The 17729-nt window shown below is 35.7% G+C and overlaps 1 protein-coding gene across 3 annotated transcripts in view; it reads left to right on the top strand.

Moving 5' to 3' along the window:
• LOC106669178 (radial spoke head protein 3 homolog B) overlaps positions 1 to 17729 on the top strand; it is a 35172-nt gene that overhangs the window by 13260 nt on the left and 4183 nt on the right. For all 3 annotated transcript variants that reach the window (XR_001340897.2, XM_014398486.2, XM_014398485.2), the window contains exons 2-7: positions 759 to 855; positions 9559 to 9729; positions 9798 to 10130; positions 11020 to 11182; positions 12690 to 12776; positions 13028 to 13270. Coding sequence is in view for 2 of the 3 variants with exons in the window: in XM_014398486.2 (XP_014253972.1) it covers positions 759 to 855; positions 9559 to 9729; positions 9798 to 10130; positions 11020 to 11182; positions 12690 to 12776; positions 13028 to 13254 (1078 nt within the window). In the remaining variant the exon portion in view is untranslated. The remainder of the gene's footprint in view (positions 1 to 758; positions 856 to 9558; positions 9730 to 9797; positions 10131 to 11019; positions 11183 to 12689; positions 12777 to 13027; positions 13271 to 17729) is intronic.

Below are 17729 nucleotides of genomic sequence, written 5' to 3'. Positions count from 1 at the left end.
TATCAATATTTCAGGAGGTTACTAAACTGAAAAGCCCCTAACATCCATAGTCAGGTTCTCAATTGCATTTGACACATTAATTTAGGATACTGAGGGTTATTCCTAGACAGTAGATTAATGTGTATCACCACACAAGACCTAATAGACAACAATTTAACATAAGACTTGGACAACTAAGAAGTGACCATCAACGCTAAATCAACCTTATACAAGACTTTACTTTGGACATATTGGGGTTATGCCAAGCCAGCCAACGGCTAGCGCATTCAATCCTACCAATCAAAAGTCCTCAGACAAATCATTACTACGAAACTAACCCCACTTTCCACAACGACCTTAACATTCATTCTATCAACGAACTGATCCGTTCCCGATTCAAAAACTTTCACACCGACCTCTTGATACACCTTAACTCTACTGCCACTCTATACCAGGCCTTGCTCTTCATTCCCATCAAGAACCCGCCACGTCACCTTAATTGACGATGGCCTCCTCCAAGCCTGTACTAAAATAGGCTAAAACGGTACATTCGACATCGAAAAGTAAACATAGGATAAAATTTGCTTATGTGAAATTGGTTTCATAGCGTTTATACATTTCAAACTATAAGATTAAAGCTCACTGGGTTTTGGCTGTTGTGCTTAAATAAGCGCAAATTATTCTTAATTAAATTATTATCTTTTGTTCAGGGCTTATTAAAAATTCTGTTATTGAATGTAGCAATGATTAAATTGTTTATATTTTTTTTTGGTTTTCAGAGATAAACCTTCGCCCGATGTCATACCTTACGGAAATGTCATGTACGACAGGAGGGTCGTACGCGGACCGGCTTTCATGCACCATCCCCTTCCTACGGTAAGGAATTTTTTTAATTATTAGAAACTTCTAAGATTAAGATAGTACAGAAAGTGTCCTTTTTCCCAAAAAAGAGTCGCTATTTTGCTCATCTTTAGATGGTAGTTAAAAGGACAGCGGCTATCAGTTTTGAGATTTATGATTTGATGTTCAAGTTTTCTTTCTCAAGCCATTTTTTACCTACAACTTTACTACTTTCCGGTTTGCCTAGTTTTGATTTTGGGCTTATGGGTGAGAGAGTTGCCATTGTTTTGGCTAGTTGGTCAGCCTGTTCGTTTCCTTCTATACCTTAATGTCCTGGAAACCTCATTCAACAGTCAACCAACCACTGTTCCATGATCAGAGGCCTGACCGTTGTGGTGATTAACCAATACGACATCTTGGGTTTACACCACAGTTGTGCCTGGGGCTTGTTGTAGTATGTTGCCTATATGACTTGTCCACTTGAGCCTTTGTTTACGGTTACGCCTAGGTATGTAGTTTCTTTAGCGAAGGTTATGGCTTCACCTTTAAGCGTAATTGCTTTTAACTTTAGCTTCGTTCATTGTGAAGGGTATAAGGTATGTCGATATTGTTGTTTTTTACGACCATTGGTGATCAGGTCTGATGTCTGAGCGTAAACGAAATGGGTTGTTTGCTCCACCTAGTGCACCAGTCGGTAATGAAATCAAGGTATTCTTGGGTTGCTTCTGTTGTCCAAATATCCATGATGGTGTGTTAAAATGTGTGAGTATGTCAGCAGTCTAAATTTTATAAATGACTGGTCCTAGGAAACCTTCTTGCGGAACGCTAGCTTTAAGTCGCATGATACCGATTCCCAATTTAACCGAGAATTTCAGAAGAGATAGTAGATGTGAAACAAAGAAAAAGAAAACCTGAGTGCCACAATTAGAAATAAAATTATCTGTTTGAAAAGCTTACTATAATTCATCTCTTTTTTTAACTTTCTAAAAAATGGAAGGAATTTCACTTTTTTTATCTGAAACTTCCTATCCGATAATGTGTGCTGTTCTATCGTATCAAAAAAGAATAGAATAAACACGAATTAGATGCTATTTCGATAAACATATGACAGAAACTAAAACCAACCGCACTTGATTAAAAAATTAATTTGGATCAATGAGATAGATAATCTTGGACGTTTTGTATAAACGACTAACTGCTGTGTTGTTAGTAATTCCAATAATTAATGAAAAACTCGAATTTTATTTATTAATTATTAAACCATGTGAGTTGAATAGGTCAATCTGTGGTCAATATATCAAATAATTACATAAAATGACCCTACGACTGTTTTTTTTTCTTGTTAGATTTCATAATGTTTTCCTTATAACTTGCTTTGGCTTTTAAACACCAAACAAGTTTAGCATTTTACTCAAAGGCTTTTCTAGTACAGTCTCAAAGACACTAGGTGACAATAAATCAATGTGTATCCGTACGTTTTAAATATTTATCACCGCGAGAAGTGACGTTACAAATTAATAATTCAAATTCTTTTCCTAACAAGTTCAAGGACGGGTTTCCAGTCCGTTGCATGTCAAGTGAACCGACCTAATAAAAATTTGCATTCCATTATTTAAAGAGGTGTGCCAATTTGTTGACAAATCTGTGTTATCTCAACCTCCTTCGCCGTGAAGAACAGAGGCCGACAAAATTTTAAAATTTATCTGCCCTACAGATTATAATACAAATCTCTTATAAACTTATTATTTAAACTAAAAAGATTGTATTATTTATGCAAAATTGATCTTAAGTTTCATTTTTGTGTTTGCATGCAAAGTAAATGTTTAAGATTAAAAACAATCTCTCTTAGACTTCATTTACCCAATAAATTTAATTATTTTGAACAACAGAATATTTTAAAAAAATGCATGGCGCAATATTTCCACAAATAAAAGAAAAATTTATGTGAAAACATTCCACTTCTTGTGGATAAAAAACATTTATATCATTTAAAGTGCTATGCAAAACCGGGTCTCAAAGCGCCACCAACCGCCTCATCCCCTAATTAAACGACCAATTTATTTGCCACAATAACACTAAACAGACACAGACTGACTCGGGAGATGTTATGTTATTTTATTTATTTATTTTTTTTTTGAGCAAGTAACTTGGAAACTTTTCACAATAGAAAAATACAGTAACTCTTTTTTTCTTCTGCTATTACATTCACCGGACTATCTTTAATTCCGATCTTGTACAGATAATATTGTAAACTGTTGTCATTGTAGCAAAGTCTGCAAATGTGCATAGACAATTTTCTTTGTCCGCCAATCTTGCTGAAGCCTTTTGAAACAGGTATTTTTGGTTGGATATTTGCATATCGTTTCAATTTTTTGTGTCTTTATTTCGTCCATTTCGCTGATTTTGTTAATATATACTATCAAGTCGCTGACAGTAACTTCTTTCCTAAATTTAATTAGTATCGGTCTTTAATATTTTAATCCTCTATGAAAAAAATCAAAGATAAGACCAATATAAAAAAGAAATAAATACACAACGTTCCTTCGTCAAGCTTTCTACTAATTTACACCCTTCACTAGGACTGTGAAACTATTATTAATAATTGCCAAGGTTAGCATGCTTTGTCTGCTTTTTGATCGGAGCAATATTAATTAAAATGAATAGTTTGCTAGATGAAACAAATTCAGGAAAATTTGGTTAACAATATCAATCATTTAACCTTGGCTAGGGTTCTGAACCTTGGATCGCTAGAAATCTGTGGGTGTAGACTCCAGGGTCCCCTGGTGAGTCTTGGATGAATCAGATTTACCGATTAGTACACAGATTTTATAATTTTTTGGTTGTGTTTATTGCCTAAAAGTTTTGTAAACCAATTAGCGTGAACTATATGAACTATGATGTTAGACATAAATCCTTTCACAGAAGGAAAAAAAATTGTAGTTGTAAAGAAACGAGAGGTCAAATGTGTAAGTATGCATTATTTGCATTTATATTTTGAAACATCAAGTGGTCATCGATGTTTCCCTCTGCGCTTTAACTCCTGAGCGATCCGTGCCACGTAAAGAGGTCAAATGATTTTGACGATTTATTGTTATTATTATAATTAAATTATTTCTAATTCATAATATTTGGGAGTAGATTTAGCATTAGAGTAACCAAGAAATTTCAGTATTTTAACCAGCAGCAGTTAGACTAAATCCGTGAAAACTGATTGGTCTTGCGGTAGTGTAGACCATGTGCGCCGTAATTTTGTGCCAGACCGCAATTATTTTTGTTAACCGTTTTATAATAAATTTTCTATTTTTTTATTACGTATAATATACAAAATTATTAGTAAGCTTAATTAATTTCCGATTGCGTAATAAATATTATACATGGTTGAAAAGAAAGGTTTAGCCAGGGAATCCTTTTCAACGATTGTTATCATGCTATGACGTAATTTTTTACAAACATTAATATTATCTTGTTTACTTAGATTTGTTTTATTGGAAAACAGTTAATTTCACTAATGGAAAAATCTTTTTCTTTTGCTTATTCGGAGATCGTGAGAGACGGTCTGGTGTGCAAAGGTTTTAGAAAAACATTTTCTTTATCGTGCCAACGTTTCGATCTTTATTGTGATCATCTTCAGGGCCTGGGATTTATAAACATTGTTTAAATTTTACAAATACATGTAAAAAATCATAAATACATAAAATGCAAACAACGTTTATAAATCCCAGGCCCTGAAGATGATCGCAATAAAGATCGAAACGTTGGCACGATAAAGAAAATGTTTTACTAATTACTAATTACGTCACACCAGACCGCATCTCACGATCTCCGAATTATCATTTCCTAACGATCACTAAACACCACACATTTTTCTTTTGCTTTGGTATGATTTTTTTGCTAAGAAAACTCGAAGTATGTTCAAATATTTACATAAGCAGCATTGATTGGTATATCTCATTCTGTTCGTTGACAATTAGAATTAGTGAAGACCGAACGCGAATAAAAATCGGCGAGATTGTGCCGACACGGGGATCAATAACGATCCGACAGCTGTCAATTCTACTCCGATTTAATAAAGCTGGGAACTTCTCGTTTTCCGACAAACGTCTTGTTGTACCACGGTATGACAGGTGAGATTCGACCGTGACCTCTGAAATAACTCGGAATGCCTTTTGTCTGGTAAACGTTAAGAAAATAGTTCGAAGTTTGTCAGACCTAAAATACCATAGTGTCACCGAATATTTTGTTTTCATTTTTAATTATATTGTCACAAAACATGAACTAAAAAAGGTACAATTGTGTAAAAAAATCAATATTTGAACTAACAATATATTAAATGTTATTGTAAACAATACTGGTCATCGAGATAATCATCAGCCTACAACCATCTACCGAATCAGGCTATTTCCTTCCGTCCGACCGTCAGAAATATTCGGATCGTCCTTGATTCGACCTTTCCCTGAATCCCATGGGGGTCGTGCCAGCTACCTTGTCCACTAAAGTACGCATAAGCTCCTTAGCTCCCTTACTCCCCTTTGGTGGGTTGTGGGGTCACTGGGGTCAAGATAATTCTTTTGTTCGTTTTATCCTTGGCTGTCCAACGTGATCACATGGATGATATGTCCACCAACTTATACCCTTCCTACCGCATGCATTTTCTTGATTCTTTTTTGTAACTGATAACTTCCTACATGTATGATCTCATCACCTTCAGATCAAATGTAGAGGCAGGTTTGGAATGAACATGCTCTTCCAATTGAACCAGAAGTCCTTTATATGGCCTCTAGTCAAGCTCGCTCCCTCCCTTCTGATCTCTATCACCATAAACCCAGAACTGCTATTTACATTTTTAAATAATTAGTAATTGAACCATAGAACCTAACGTTCATCTTTTAACCTAGCCTCTATTAAGCAATTAGTAACCAATCGATGACCAGAAGAGATAACTCACTCAGACATAAGATATCTCAATGTTTACTATGCCTAGTTGGAATACAGCTTTCCTCCCTCCTCGTAAAGATCAAAATCGTGTTGAATCTGCGATAAGGACTATGCGGTTTTTTCTATATAAAAATATGATCCTCACCTGCACGCGTATCATTCAATAGACGCTCTTCCACTCGGACTCAGAGGTCCTGGAAGTCCTAGTAGAAACCACGAACAATTGCTTTAAGTTTTATTTCTTTGATTGCAAATTCTTACAACTTAGCACCAAGATTTTAATGTGTTTTTTTAGATTTTACCACTTTAATTTAAGTCCCATTGATAAGTAATTCTACCTAGTATGTAAATATTTGTGTAAATCCGAATTTTTGAATATTAAATTTGTATAATTGTAAAAATAATCTGTATGTACGGTTGAGATAAAAAAGTCAGTGTCACGAGCGGGATTCGAACCCACGACATTCAGCTAAATACACCGCTGCTTTACCACTTGAGCTATCGTGACTTCAATCCATTCGGACACTAACTTCCCATCTCAACCCAACCTTTCGGATTTTCCGTCCTTATGCCATTTTTTTTAATCTCAACCAATACCTTACATAAAGATTAATTAATTGAAAGATGTTATTTGGTTTGGTTGAGATTTTAAAAAAAATGGCAAAAGGACGGAAAATTCGAAAGGTTTGGTTGAGATGGGAAGTTAGTATCTGAATGGATCGAAGTCACGATAGCTCAAGTGGTAGAGCAGCGGCGTATTTAGCCGAAGCTCGTGTTCGAATCCCGATCGTGACACTAACTTTTCATTTCAACCAATACCTTACATAAAGATTAATTAATTGAAAGATGTTATTTCGTCAATCGGACTACGAAATCTAATGAATTTGTACTGAATCTTTGACAATACGTAGTGCTCATAATTAACTGTTCAAAGTCCCAGTATATAGTTAGTTCATTTCTTTTCCCGTCATTGAATAAATATAACATGATCGATGGATAAGACAAAAGAGAAGAATCGTATTGCTTATATATCTCTATATATCTATTCGTTCATGTTATCTGACTCTAATGAAATATTTGCTATTTTACCTATTAATCCAAAACGGTTTATGAATATATCTATTAAGAATACGTGCTTGCCCTCACCATCGTACGTAACTAAAAATAAATGAGCATTTGTAAAGATGGATAAAGGTCAAATACCCTTAACGTGACTTAATTTTCTAAATTAAAACAGATTGTAAATATTTAAAAGAAAATCACTGTCATAATGAAGGTGAAGACATTCTGAGCCCTATTTTGGAACACCCCGACATCTACTATTTAACTTTTTTTCTTCAAAAATGCCATTTTTATAGCACTTATAGGGTGTAAATCGTGGAATTTGTATCTATGTGGTTAATACTTTATATATTATTTATATAATGTGGAAAATTCATAAACACTTCAGCTATATGTTTTTTCCTATTCTGCCGGTAAGTAAATGAATATTCGTGGTTGGAAAAAGGTCGAAATGCCCAATGTCAACCTAATTTCTCCAAATTAGCCATTAAATATTTATTAGCCACATTCGTTTGCAATTCGTTATCTCGAGAAAGTCACTCGGTGTGACTAGGGCTCACACGTGCGGTTTCCACGAAATGGAAATTTTCCCCCAAATGAGTTGGCAACCTTGAAAACGTTAAGGGATGAAAACCGCGATGTCGCAATGCACGCGATACTAGAATTAATTTCATATAGAAATTTCTCTCGATGCTTTACGCAAGTGTTTTATTTTATAACAAGTAGTTGAGATTGTGTTGTAGCAAACAAAAAGCCTTGGGGTCGCAGAAGACGCTGTCACAGGTTGCGTGTGTTGTTTAGCTTTTATTTTATTCCCCTCCTCCGAGGCATTTATTTTTAGTATTCGAATCAGTGCCCTTTAGAGTAAGGAACGAACCGAAATCCTCCTCTGCCGATGGATAAATACGAAGGACAAAGTAAGATTTCAACACGATAAAATGTCTCAATAGCTCCTTAAAACTGGGGATACTGCGACGAACATGCTCAAGATGTGTAAGTCAAACGTTCCTTACTAAAAATATATTTATATTAGGCTAGTATAATTAATCTGATAAATAATTAAACCTTTCTGGAAATGAATAAACTACAAAATTATAAGTATATGAGGAAATAAGTTGTCTATTATTTGCTGAATTGTACATTATATTTTCTACTTTAAATAGTTCGTAAATGTTTTATTGCAGTATTCTTGTAATATATTGGAGTCCATTTTAACATATTTAGTAGTGTATATTTTATAAGGCTGGAACCATTTGTCAATAATAAGAACATAGTGAAAATTATGGGGTCTCACTAAAAAAAATTCCCGTTTTGTAACCCATCCTCACGAACCATCGCTAACCAACCGACCATTATAGCTCCAATTTACATAAACACTTAATCGTTTTAAATTTTTCTAAGTTGCCGTTACAATATATAAAAAAAATAACAATCTACTAAGAATTAAACCTCTATTCATCCATACGTAGCTGTTAGATCTATACCTATTTTGATATCTCTTTTCTTAATGAGACTAAATAGTTGAACGAGTTCAGCTATGTTCACATTTCTTACATTAATGTAATGTGAACATAGCTGAAATCGTTCAAATATTTAGTCTCATTAAGAAAAGAGATATTAAAATAGGTATAGGCCTAACAGCTACGTATATATATATATATATATATATATATATACGATATATATACGATATATATATACGAAGAGGCAATTTTTTAAAGCTTTCCGATTCTTTAAGTTATCTAAAATTTTGACTGTTCTTCTCTGTTCAGCAAAGACGTTTTTTGCCGATGGTGAGTGACCCCACACCAACAAACCGTATGTTAAGATTGACTATAGTCTAAGTATAAGTTTGTAGAGAATAAGTATGTAATAAAACTATAAAGTTGTTGAAATAAAGAGAATCGACAATATAATTATTCGAAGCTCTTACACTATGCTCTTCATTACCTCAGTTAACGGAAAAGTCTTTTTCAAGGTACAAATATTTGATGAAACTTACTTACAAATGTTTCTCATTGTCAATTTTAACTGAGATTATTTTGACTTTAACTTATTTATTTTGTATTATATTTTAAATTCTTAAAATAATTTGAACGACTAAGATTTTTCTGCCCTGTTTCGTTTCTGAATATATACTAGACAAAAAATATCCTAGGTAAGAAAATAACTAATTTATTATGTGGGTGTTGTTTTTTAAATTCATTCTGTGCATTTGACTATTATACTGCAAATGATATGGCATATTGATGGGGGTTCTTTTACAACTATTAAATTTGCAGTGTTGAGAATTTATTAGATGGTGTTATATATTTAAGGATTTTTATTGCATATAAATGAGATTATTATACTCAATAACAGAGGGTACACAGAGGTCAAGGAATTATAGTTTGTATTTGTCATGCTAGCAGTCCTGGGTTCGAATCCTGTCATAGCACATTGTATTATAATGGGTAATACTGTGAAGAAAGTATTTTTCTTTTTATGTCTTTTTTACGAGGGTTTGAAACAATAAAGGTCATATCAATTATGGGGGTGTCGGTGTTTTTGAAAAAAGCCCATTTGTATGCTTGTCGGGTTCGAATGCCCCGGGACATTTAGCTTAGCCACCGACGCCCTGTGAAGAAAGTATTGTGAAGTGATTTGACCCCTAACTCGATTTTGTCGATAAGGAACGAAAGGCGGATATTTAGGATAGTAGGTCACTTCACATGCTAATTTAACAGTCATTTGTTTGATTAGGTGGGCCTGGAAACCCCTGCAGCCAGACAGGCCGAGGCGAGAAGAAGGGCTATGGCGAGGAGAAAAGCCCAAAACACAAGAGCCAAAAACCTCAAGCTTAGACTAGGCACGCCTCCTCCCATCGAAGGCAGGAAACACGAAGATATCCAGACCGAAGAGTATCTCGAAGAGGTAACATCAAAAACCGATAACATCAATACATTCGAACATGTATTTTCGAACACCCAACAACATTCCAGCTATTCGAACACCCTGCGACAGACACGGTCTACACGCAAACCGACTACTTCGTAGACCGTCCGCCCACGCCGAAGTTCATCCCGGCCAAGTCCGGTATGGACGTGGGCACGCAGATCTACCCAGGGGAACTCTTCCACTTCGACACGGAGGTCAGGCCCGTCCTGGAAGTCCTGGTAGGCAAGACGGTCGAACAGGCGCTGGTCGAGGTCATGGAAGAGGACGAGCTCGCGGCCATCAGGGAACAACAGAGGAGGTTCAAGGAGATCAGGGACGCCGAAAAGGCAGAGGAGAGCCGCCTGGAAGAAGAGGAACTGCGCAAACGAAGAGAAATCGTAAGTAGAATAATAATTTGGTTGCAATTGTGTTATGGTACCGATCAATAAAATAAAAACAAAAGTGTAAACGCCGTAAAAAAAAAACAATAACCGACCTCGATTCTTCAGATTGCAATCGCGAAAATCGCCACTGGATGATCAATAAACACTTGTGGGGCGGGTTATTATTCGAAAGAATTGTTAAAAACCTTATTTTAAAAAGTAGAAAAAATTGTTTTACAAATGTACGTCAGTGTATATAATGTAAGCATTCAGTTTGGACATTTTTAGTCTATAGGAAATCGCCCGACATTGCAAAATTAGCTGATTTTAATTTTTTTAAACGATGTTTTTCCATAAGTGAAAAGGCAATGTCATGTTTGTTCAAGCAATCCACGCACATCGATCATCCCTTCACAATGGGGAAAACCTGGCGTAACCGTGGCATTCTTCCGAAAAGCAATTTCATACTTATTCCCATCTTCATTAAATGCTAATTAAGCATCGATTTTATAAAAAGAAAGTTATTTTCAGAGAAGAAAATCGGAAAATTTATTAAAATAATACAATATTTTACTGAGTAGGTAGATTAAAATCATTAAATTTTAAATTAAGAGTTTTAAGAACCCATCAAAAGTATTTCATCTGTCTATCTACGGCCTTTGAAAAAAATCTTCAAAGTTTTCCTGTTTAATATAAGCTATTTTGTAATAATTGTAACTTTGAAAATAGCCTTTACTGTACGGTTTCCTAATAATCGAACCGAATTTTAATTTTGCCAATTCTTCAGTTAACAAATTTCAAATTTGCTACTGAAATACTAGACGTCCAATGTCTCACGTATTTTTAGGCTTATTTTTTTAAAGTCCATCATAGTTTCCTTACTCGATTGTTTTATTTTGACAAGGAAATGCGAGTGCTGGAACAGGAAGAGGCGATCCGGAACCAAAGAGCGACCGAGGACAGAGTGGCAGCTGCTGTGCTCACCACCGGCTACATCTCCGATCTTCTTCCATCGGTCATCAAAGACCTCAGCAAAGGGGGATTCTTGTACGACGAGGTTAAAGAAGGTATTTAATACTAATCTTAATTCATTTGTTACGGACGTAGTTTTAAGTGTAATTAACCGCAGTTTATAGAATACTGATGACACGTAGTTAGAAGGTCGGTGTATAATGCAATTCTAGACAGAATGCTCAATCGATTTCAACGGGAATGCAATGAGTCAGACACCACGCGATATAAAACGCAAAACAACTATTTGTAAGAAAATCGCTTCAGATTTTTTCCAGAGGTTGATAACCAACCCTTTTATCATTTTCATTTTTTAAGTCTTCTTATCCCGCTAAAAAGAAAAGTGTATTTGTGTAGGTTAAAGGTATCACCCAATTGTCTGTAGCAGAGTTTTCTACGAATTTATAGATGATGATAGAATGATAGGAAATATACTAGGAAGTCCCGAAATATATTAGTGAAATCCAAAAATACTGATTCTTTCGTTCCATTTTTTTAAAACATGTCCGTGGTCTTTACTTGTCCACGAGACAAATCATGAAAAGACAAACAAAACAAGGACTATTCTTCTTGTATATGTTTCCAGTGGAGGTACAGTGTAGCGTTTATAACGCAGCTATTAAAAAATAAGAAATGTCTTATCCTTTTAACGGATTAGTTGTTTAGCATACGAGTCTAATTATGTGTTTGTCTTGTATAGCGCATACCCTTATATTAATGTATTACTTGTATATATCCTTAGTCATGTTCTTAATAGTCTCTTTCGAGACAGTGGTTTATGTGCCACCTGCCTAACAATTTTTCTTTATTAATCCTCAGATATCTAAATCCTTTAACTTTAAAATCTTTTCAAAATGGATTTGGTAGAACTATGGAATTCAAATCAATTTCACCATATTCTTGCTGGTTCGAGCTAGGGTTTTTTTTTACTTGGTTGTCTACTTTCTGCACAAAAACCAATGAAAATTGCGAACCATTATCATTTTATGTATATCAATATCATTTGAACATCAGGTGTAAGAAAATATTTAAAAAAAACATATTATTTATCGAAATAATACTTATTGAGTTTGTCAACTTGAATTACTCAACTCGATTGACCTAAAAATGGCTGTAAGAAGGATGGAACACACGATGGAATTGGCCAGGCCTTCATTCCAATCAGGTTTCTTTTTAAAATTCGATAATATTAGGCTAACCAGGCGCAAACTTAAGAATTTACACGTAAAACCTGCGTATCTTTTTGGCTTTTTTGCTACAATGGCAAATTATTTCATTCAAAAGTGGCAAAACTATGTTAATAATCAAATTTCTCCACTGGCGCAGTATTGCTTAAGACTGCGCTATACTAAATAAGATAATTCAAGATATATTTTTAAGAAGTTTGGGTCAATTTCCACATTGCCTTCTCTTGAATGTGGTTAATCTTTAATGTAATTAAGTCTAAACACACGTTGCAATTTGTGGGGATTTTAAGACCAAAAGAGTACATTTGTATACCTCAGAATTCATATTTTCTAAGTGTTATATGATTCATTTAACCCTATTTTGTCTCTGTTGCAGAGGTGGACGAGAAATTCATGCCATGGTTGATGAAGGAGGTTAAGACTGAAATGCAGAAGATGGTCGAGAATAGGGACTTGCTCTCAGGTAAATACTTTTTAAAAATGTTATTCCACATCTTAACAATTTTTCTGTGAGTCGTTAACGTAATGTACCACCGAGGGGAGAATAATATACACTTATCCGATTCGGACATAACGTCACTAATGACGGTAAACGATAAAAGGGGAGAATATTATTTTCCTGATTTAGACGGAGGCAGATGTTTCCGAATTCACGCACGGCCGTTTATGACGGACGATATTAACGAATATATTGTTTTTCACCCTCCATTTTAGAAATACTTAAGGAGATAATCGAGACGCGCGCTGAGGTCTACCAAGCTCTCGGGGAACGAGAAGAGAGAATGCGCGGCATGCCGGAGTTGGAGGCCGAAGAGGAAGAAATAGGCCCTCTGCCCCTTGAAGAAATGGCAGAAGAAGGCGAAGAAGAAGGCCTCGGAGAAGAGACTCTCGACGAAGAGAACCAGCCTGCGGACGCCGACGTCAAACCGACAATGGCTTAGGAGCCGAGGAAGATAGGTACGTTGATACCAAATTAGAAATTAATTCTGGTTTTTTTTCTGTTTGGGTTGGGGTGTACCATGTGAGGAGGGTGACGCCATGCTGTGGATACGACTAGTTATGAGTATTGTATTGGGACACGTGCAGATTTGTTACGGACAGATTCTCCGTCATGGTTCTATCACAATATCTGGTCGAGGGACCTTCCACCCTCGAAACCCATTGGTAAATAATGCCGGCTTTATGAAAAGTTTAAAAGTCCCTGATCGTCTTTCAAGCCCTCTAAAGCAGATATTGCGACAATAGTTTATTACTAAATTTTCAAATTGCAAAAATATTTTACATAAATCGTCTCCGCCTACCCATTATGAGAATTCTTGAAATATTACATGAGAATATGATCTTTGATGATAAACTAATGGACATAATTTGTATAAGTCGTGAGGAGCGGTCAAGAATGAGTAGTTTAGAAAAACACATTTTTCATTTTTTTTGCCGACGTTTTGACCTTTAATCGGGGCATAAAGTGAGGTGTTATTCTTGTTGTGTCATATTGGTTTGGTGCGAAAGGGTTGTGCCTTTAGCATATTATCAATTAAAATTCCATGGGCTGTGCCGGGATTTGAATCCGAAAACCGCACTCTTCTAAATAAATGGAGAGGTGGAAAACCTACTTGATATAACTGATGTAATGGAAATAATGCTCTTTATCAGTATCAAAATACATCAACAATAATAGCCTCTAACCATTATGTGAACCAAAAATATCTATTAAGAGATCCAGTAATGATGGATATCTTTTTTTTTAAGCTGACTTGAGTAGGTGCTGATTAAGTGATGACCTTTCCAAACCAGTTGGTCCTGCTAATTACTTCTTTTTCAGAAATTACGGGTTCAAGTTTTAGTTCACTTACAATATAAAATAAATGAACAGATAGAAACCCCCTCTCTCAATAGTTATAAAATATTGGGTGTCCTGGACGAAGTGCTACAACGCGTTTAACATATTATTAATTCCAATAATTCAATAATCCAATAACAATAATTTCAATAATCCACTAATTCCAATAATTATTAATTCCATGGGCTGAACCAGGATTTGATCCCGAAAACGCGCTCCTGGAGCGTTGGAAAATCTATCATAATTGTTATATTGACTTGATCATAACTGATGTAAATGAACTGTAAAGGCAGTTTAACGTTAACGTGGCAATGACTAGTTCACAAACCTAAAACTGAGATACGATAACAATTCTGGGGAGTCAATATTATTATTATTAATTAGACCGTGGATAAATATTATATCGGACATATTTCTTCTTGCATGAAGGGAATATAAATTAAAAGAACTTGATTGTTGATTATTGTTCTAGTCCTGACACATCATACGTTTAGTTGTTCTGACCTTAGTTTCTACGATGGTCCTTTAATCAATTTTTCCGATACTCTCATACATCTCATTGAACCGAGAACATATTGTACCCATTTACTCATGAACCTTCGTTTTTGGGCCCCAAAAGGGTCGTTAGGTGTCCTAATCAAACTTTACTTGGCCGGTTACCCATCTGCCTTTTGTGCCCTAGTTGCAGTTACAGTCAGTTACTATTTTAGTGCTGCCAGGCTGTCCGAATGCAAAGCTATTCTGTTCTTGCCTTTCCATCTGCAGTAATCAATAGACAAAGTCTCCGCTGGAAAAACAATATAATATTGCCCAAGATTTAATTCTAGAACTTGATTTATTTCCAAAGAAACTTGCTTATCTATACACTTTCTTCGAGACATAGAGGTGTGGGAGCCATTCAACCAGTCTGCTCTATCGAGCATTATAATTTGAAATTTCTTTCTACATCTGAAATTTGGGATCATGAGTCGACAGACATTCTCAGAATCTTGTCTTCTGAAGTTGTGATTACTACTTTTTATTCAGGAATCTTACTTTTGAACATACACCTGATTAAACCAGCTGGTGACACTAAACATTCACTATCGTTTATTTAGCTTGAAGAAAGACGAACTTGAAAAAGGATTTACCAGACTGAAAATGAGTGCTTACTACCGGCAATACAGCCATGATCAGTAATACGGAATTAAAAAACATCTCGTCTCAATACAAAAAGTCACAATATACACAAGCCAGGGTATTTTTGCCACTTTTACTCACATTTTCAGCGATCTAGTACTAAACAATAAGCCATGAAAGAATGACGAACGACTATTTTATTACGTAAAAATAAGAAACATGCTTTCATATCCTCGCAGACCCTACGATGAAATCTCACATGAAAATGTTAAGTTTGTCGATGACTTGTCACCCAAGTGTTTTTGTTTAAATGTATAAAGATGTGACAATGAATTTAATATTTCATATCTAAAAATTTATTGATTAAAGATTAATAGCAGACGCTTATTTCTGGCCGCAGCGGAGCTTGAAATCTCCCTTTCTGAAATACAAAGTGGTCATAAACGTTTAATCAGATAAACAAGAGGATCACTTGACTAAGGCTGGCCGGGACAGTAAGTAAGTGCGGCAGTGCGGAAAGAAGATGTTATCTCTGGTGAATTCTAACGAGGGGCTGAGCAAACATTGATGTCACCTGTCTCCATTCCCAAACCTCAGCTGTCCCATTCATCCATCATCGCTTCCATCCCCCGGCCGATGACGAAATGTCTTAATTGACCGTTCACTGCATCCACCCTCGCCAAACACCAGGCCGTCCTCCCACCGACGGAGGGAGAGGCCGACACTTGCCAATTGTATCAATATTTTCCGTCCTTGGCCATATTTCCGGGCCCACCCTAGGAAACGTAAACAAACGCTTACAAATTGTCAGTGGGCTTTTAATTTTTATCGACCAGACACGAAGAGCCGACTTTCCTCTGATGTTACTAAACTGCTAGACAATTCTAGCTAAATAAAATTGAAATTAATGAAAGCTTCATTTCCGATCATTTTGGTATGCCTATCCTCACAGATTTGGTCCATCAGACGCGTTTTGGCATGACACCACCTTCGCTGCTGGTAACTACATAGACAATGCCACTAGCAAAGATGATGGTAACTGGCGATTACTAAAACACTTTTACTTTTTTAAAAAAAAAGCTCTTAACTACTCTTGAATCGATTACAATTTAAAGGACTCTTCTGCCATCTAAGATATAACTACATAACACATTATTGACTACATAGACTTCTTCGGGTACTTTCCTTTAAGTGATTCAAGTCGTTGATAGGGTCTGGCACAGGTTTGCTGCGGAAGCCCAAGAACTTTTCTTTCACATCGCTCCGTACAAGCTCACCTTTCCAATACAGATCCTTGCTGATTGAAATAAATGTTGCAAAAGCCAACAAGGCATCATACGTTACCACTTTTAGTTTGTCTTGCCCACTTCTTCGTGCAATATATCGGCTAAAGATTAACATGGAATCCACATACTACACTAAAAAATGCGGAAACTGACCAGACGTTATAAAACACTTTCATGACTTCTAGAGAAAGGATCAAAACGGCTTCACAACAAACGACTCATATATAAGAAAATAAAGCTCTTTATGTATCCCATCACGCAATCCACAATGTTCATTCATTCTTTTTGTGAAAGATGTCATCAAATCCTGACACATAAAATTCCACAAATCCCTTTCGTTATACCAAAATTCCTTGACTTTAAGCTTAACATCCCGTACTATCCAGATAATCTTCCCAAGAGATTAAAGAAGCAGTTGCCTCCGCAGAACTATTGGGCAGACGGTCACGACTAGGAAGGTAACGATTTTTCGCAACCTAGTGCCAGATTTTGTAGTACCAGAATCTGGGCATTACTATATGAGAACTGACTGTTACTATATAAACTCGTCTTCTTAAAAAAAGGGTTTTAACTACCACGAATAGATAGGATTGTATTTTGTTACAAGGACACATCAATAAATAAGGCACACCCCGTTAAGCATCAGCCTAAACTTGATCTTTCAAATTGCCTTTACAGACATTTTATTACTTTAAAAAGTAATTATTCGCATAAAATGGTCCAATATCAAGATTATAGTCATTTCAGAATGGACTTACATCATATTCCACCACATTATAAGAAGATTTAATACGCAAACTGTAGCAAAAAAAGTAGATCAGTTGTTTTTGACCCGAACAGGGGTTAAACTAGTTTACAGTACTTTTTAAAATTAATTAAGGTTTTTAGTTGAGACGAAAAAAAGCTAATGGCACGAGAGGGATTCGAACCCACGACCTTCGGCTAGATACGCCGCTGCTCTACCACCTGAGCTATCGTGACCTCGATCCACTCGGACATCAACTCCCCATCTCAACCCCACCTTATGAGTTTTCCCTCCTTTTTACTTAATACTTTTTAAATTGTATTCTTAATTAAAATTCCATGGGATATGCCGGGATTCGAACTCAAACAAAAATCGCACAAATCAACCATTGAGGATGGCAAATGCCGAAACGCGTCTGACAGACTA

Source organism: Cimex lectularius, unplaced genomic scaffold, assembly GCF_000648675.2.
Source record: "Cimex lectularius strain Harlan isolate CLEC.00 unplaced genomic scaffold, Clec_2.1 scaffold145, whole genome shotgun sequence".
NCBI classification, from domain to species: domain Eukaryota; kingdom Metazoa; phylum Arthropoda; class Insecta; order Hemiptera; family Cimicidae; genus Cimex; species Cimex lectularius.
Note: the sequence above shows the minus strand (reverse complement) of the source record. Positions and strands in the feature narration are given on the sequence as shown.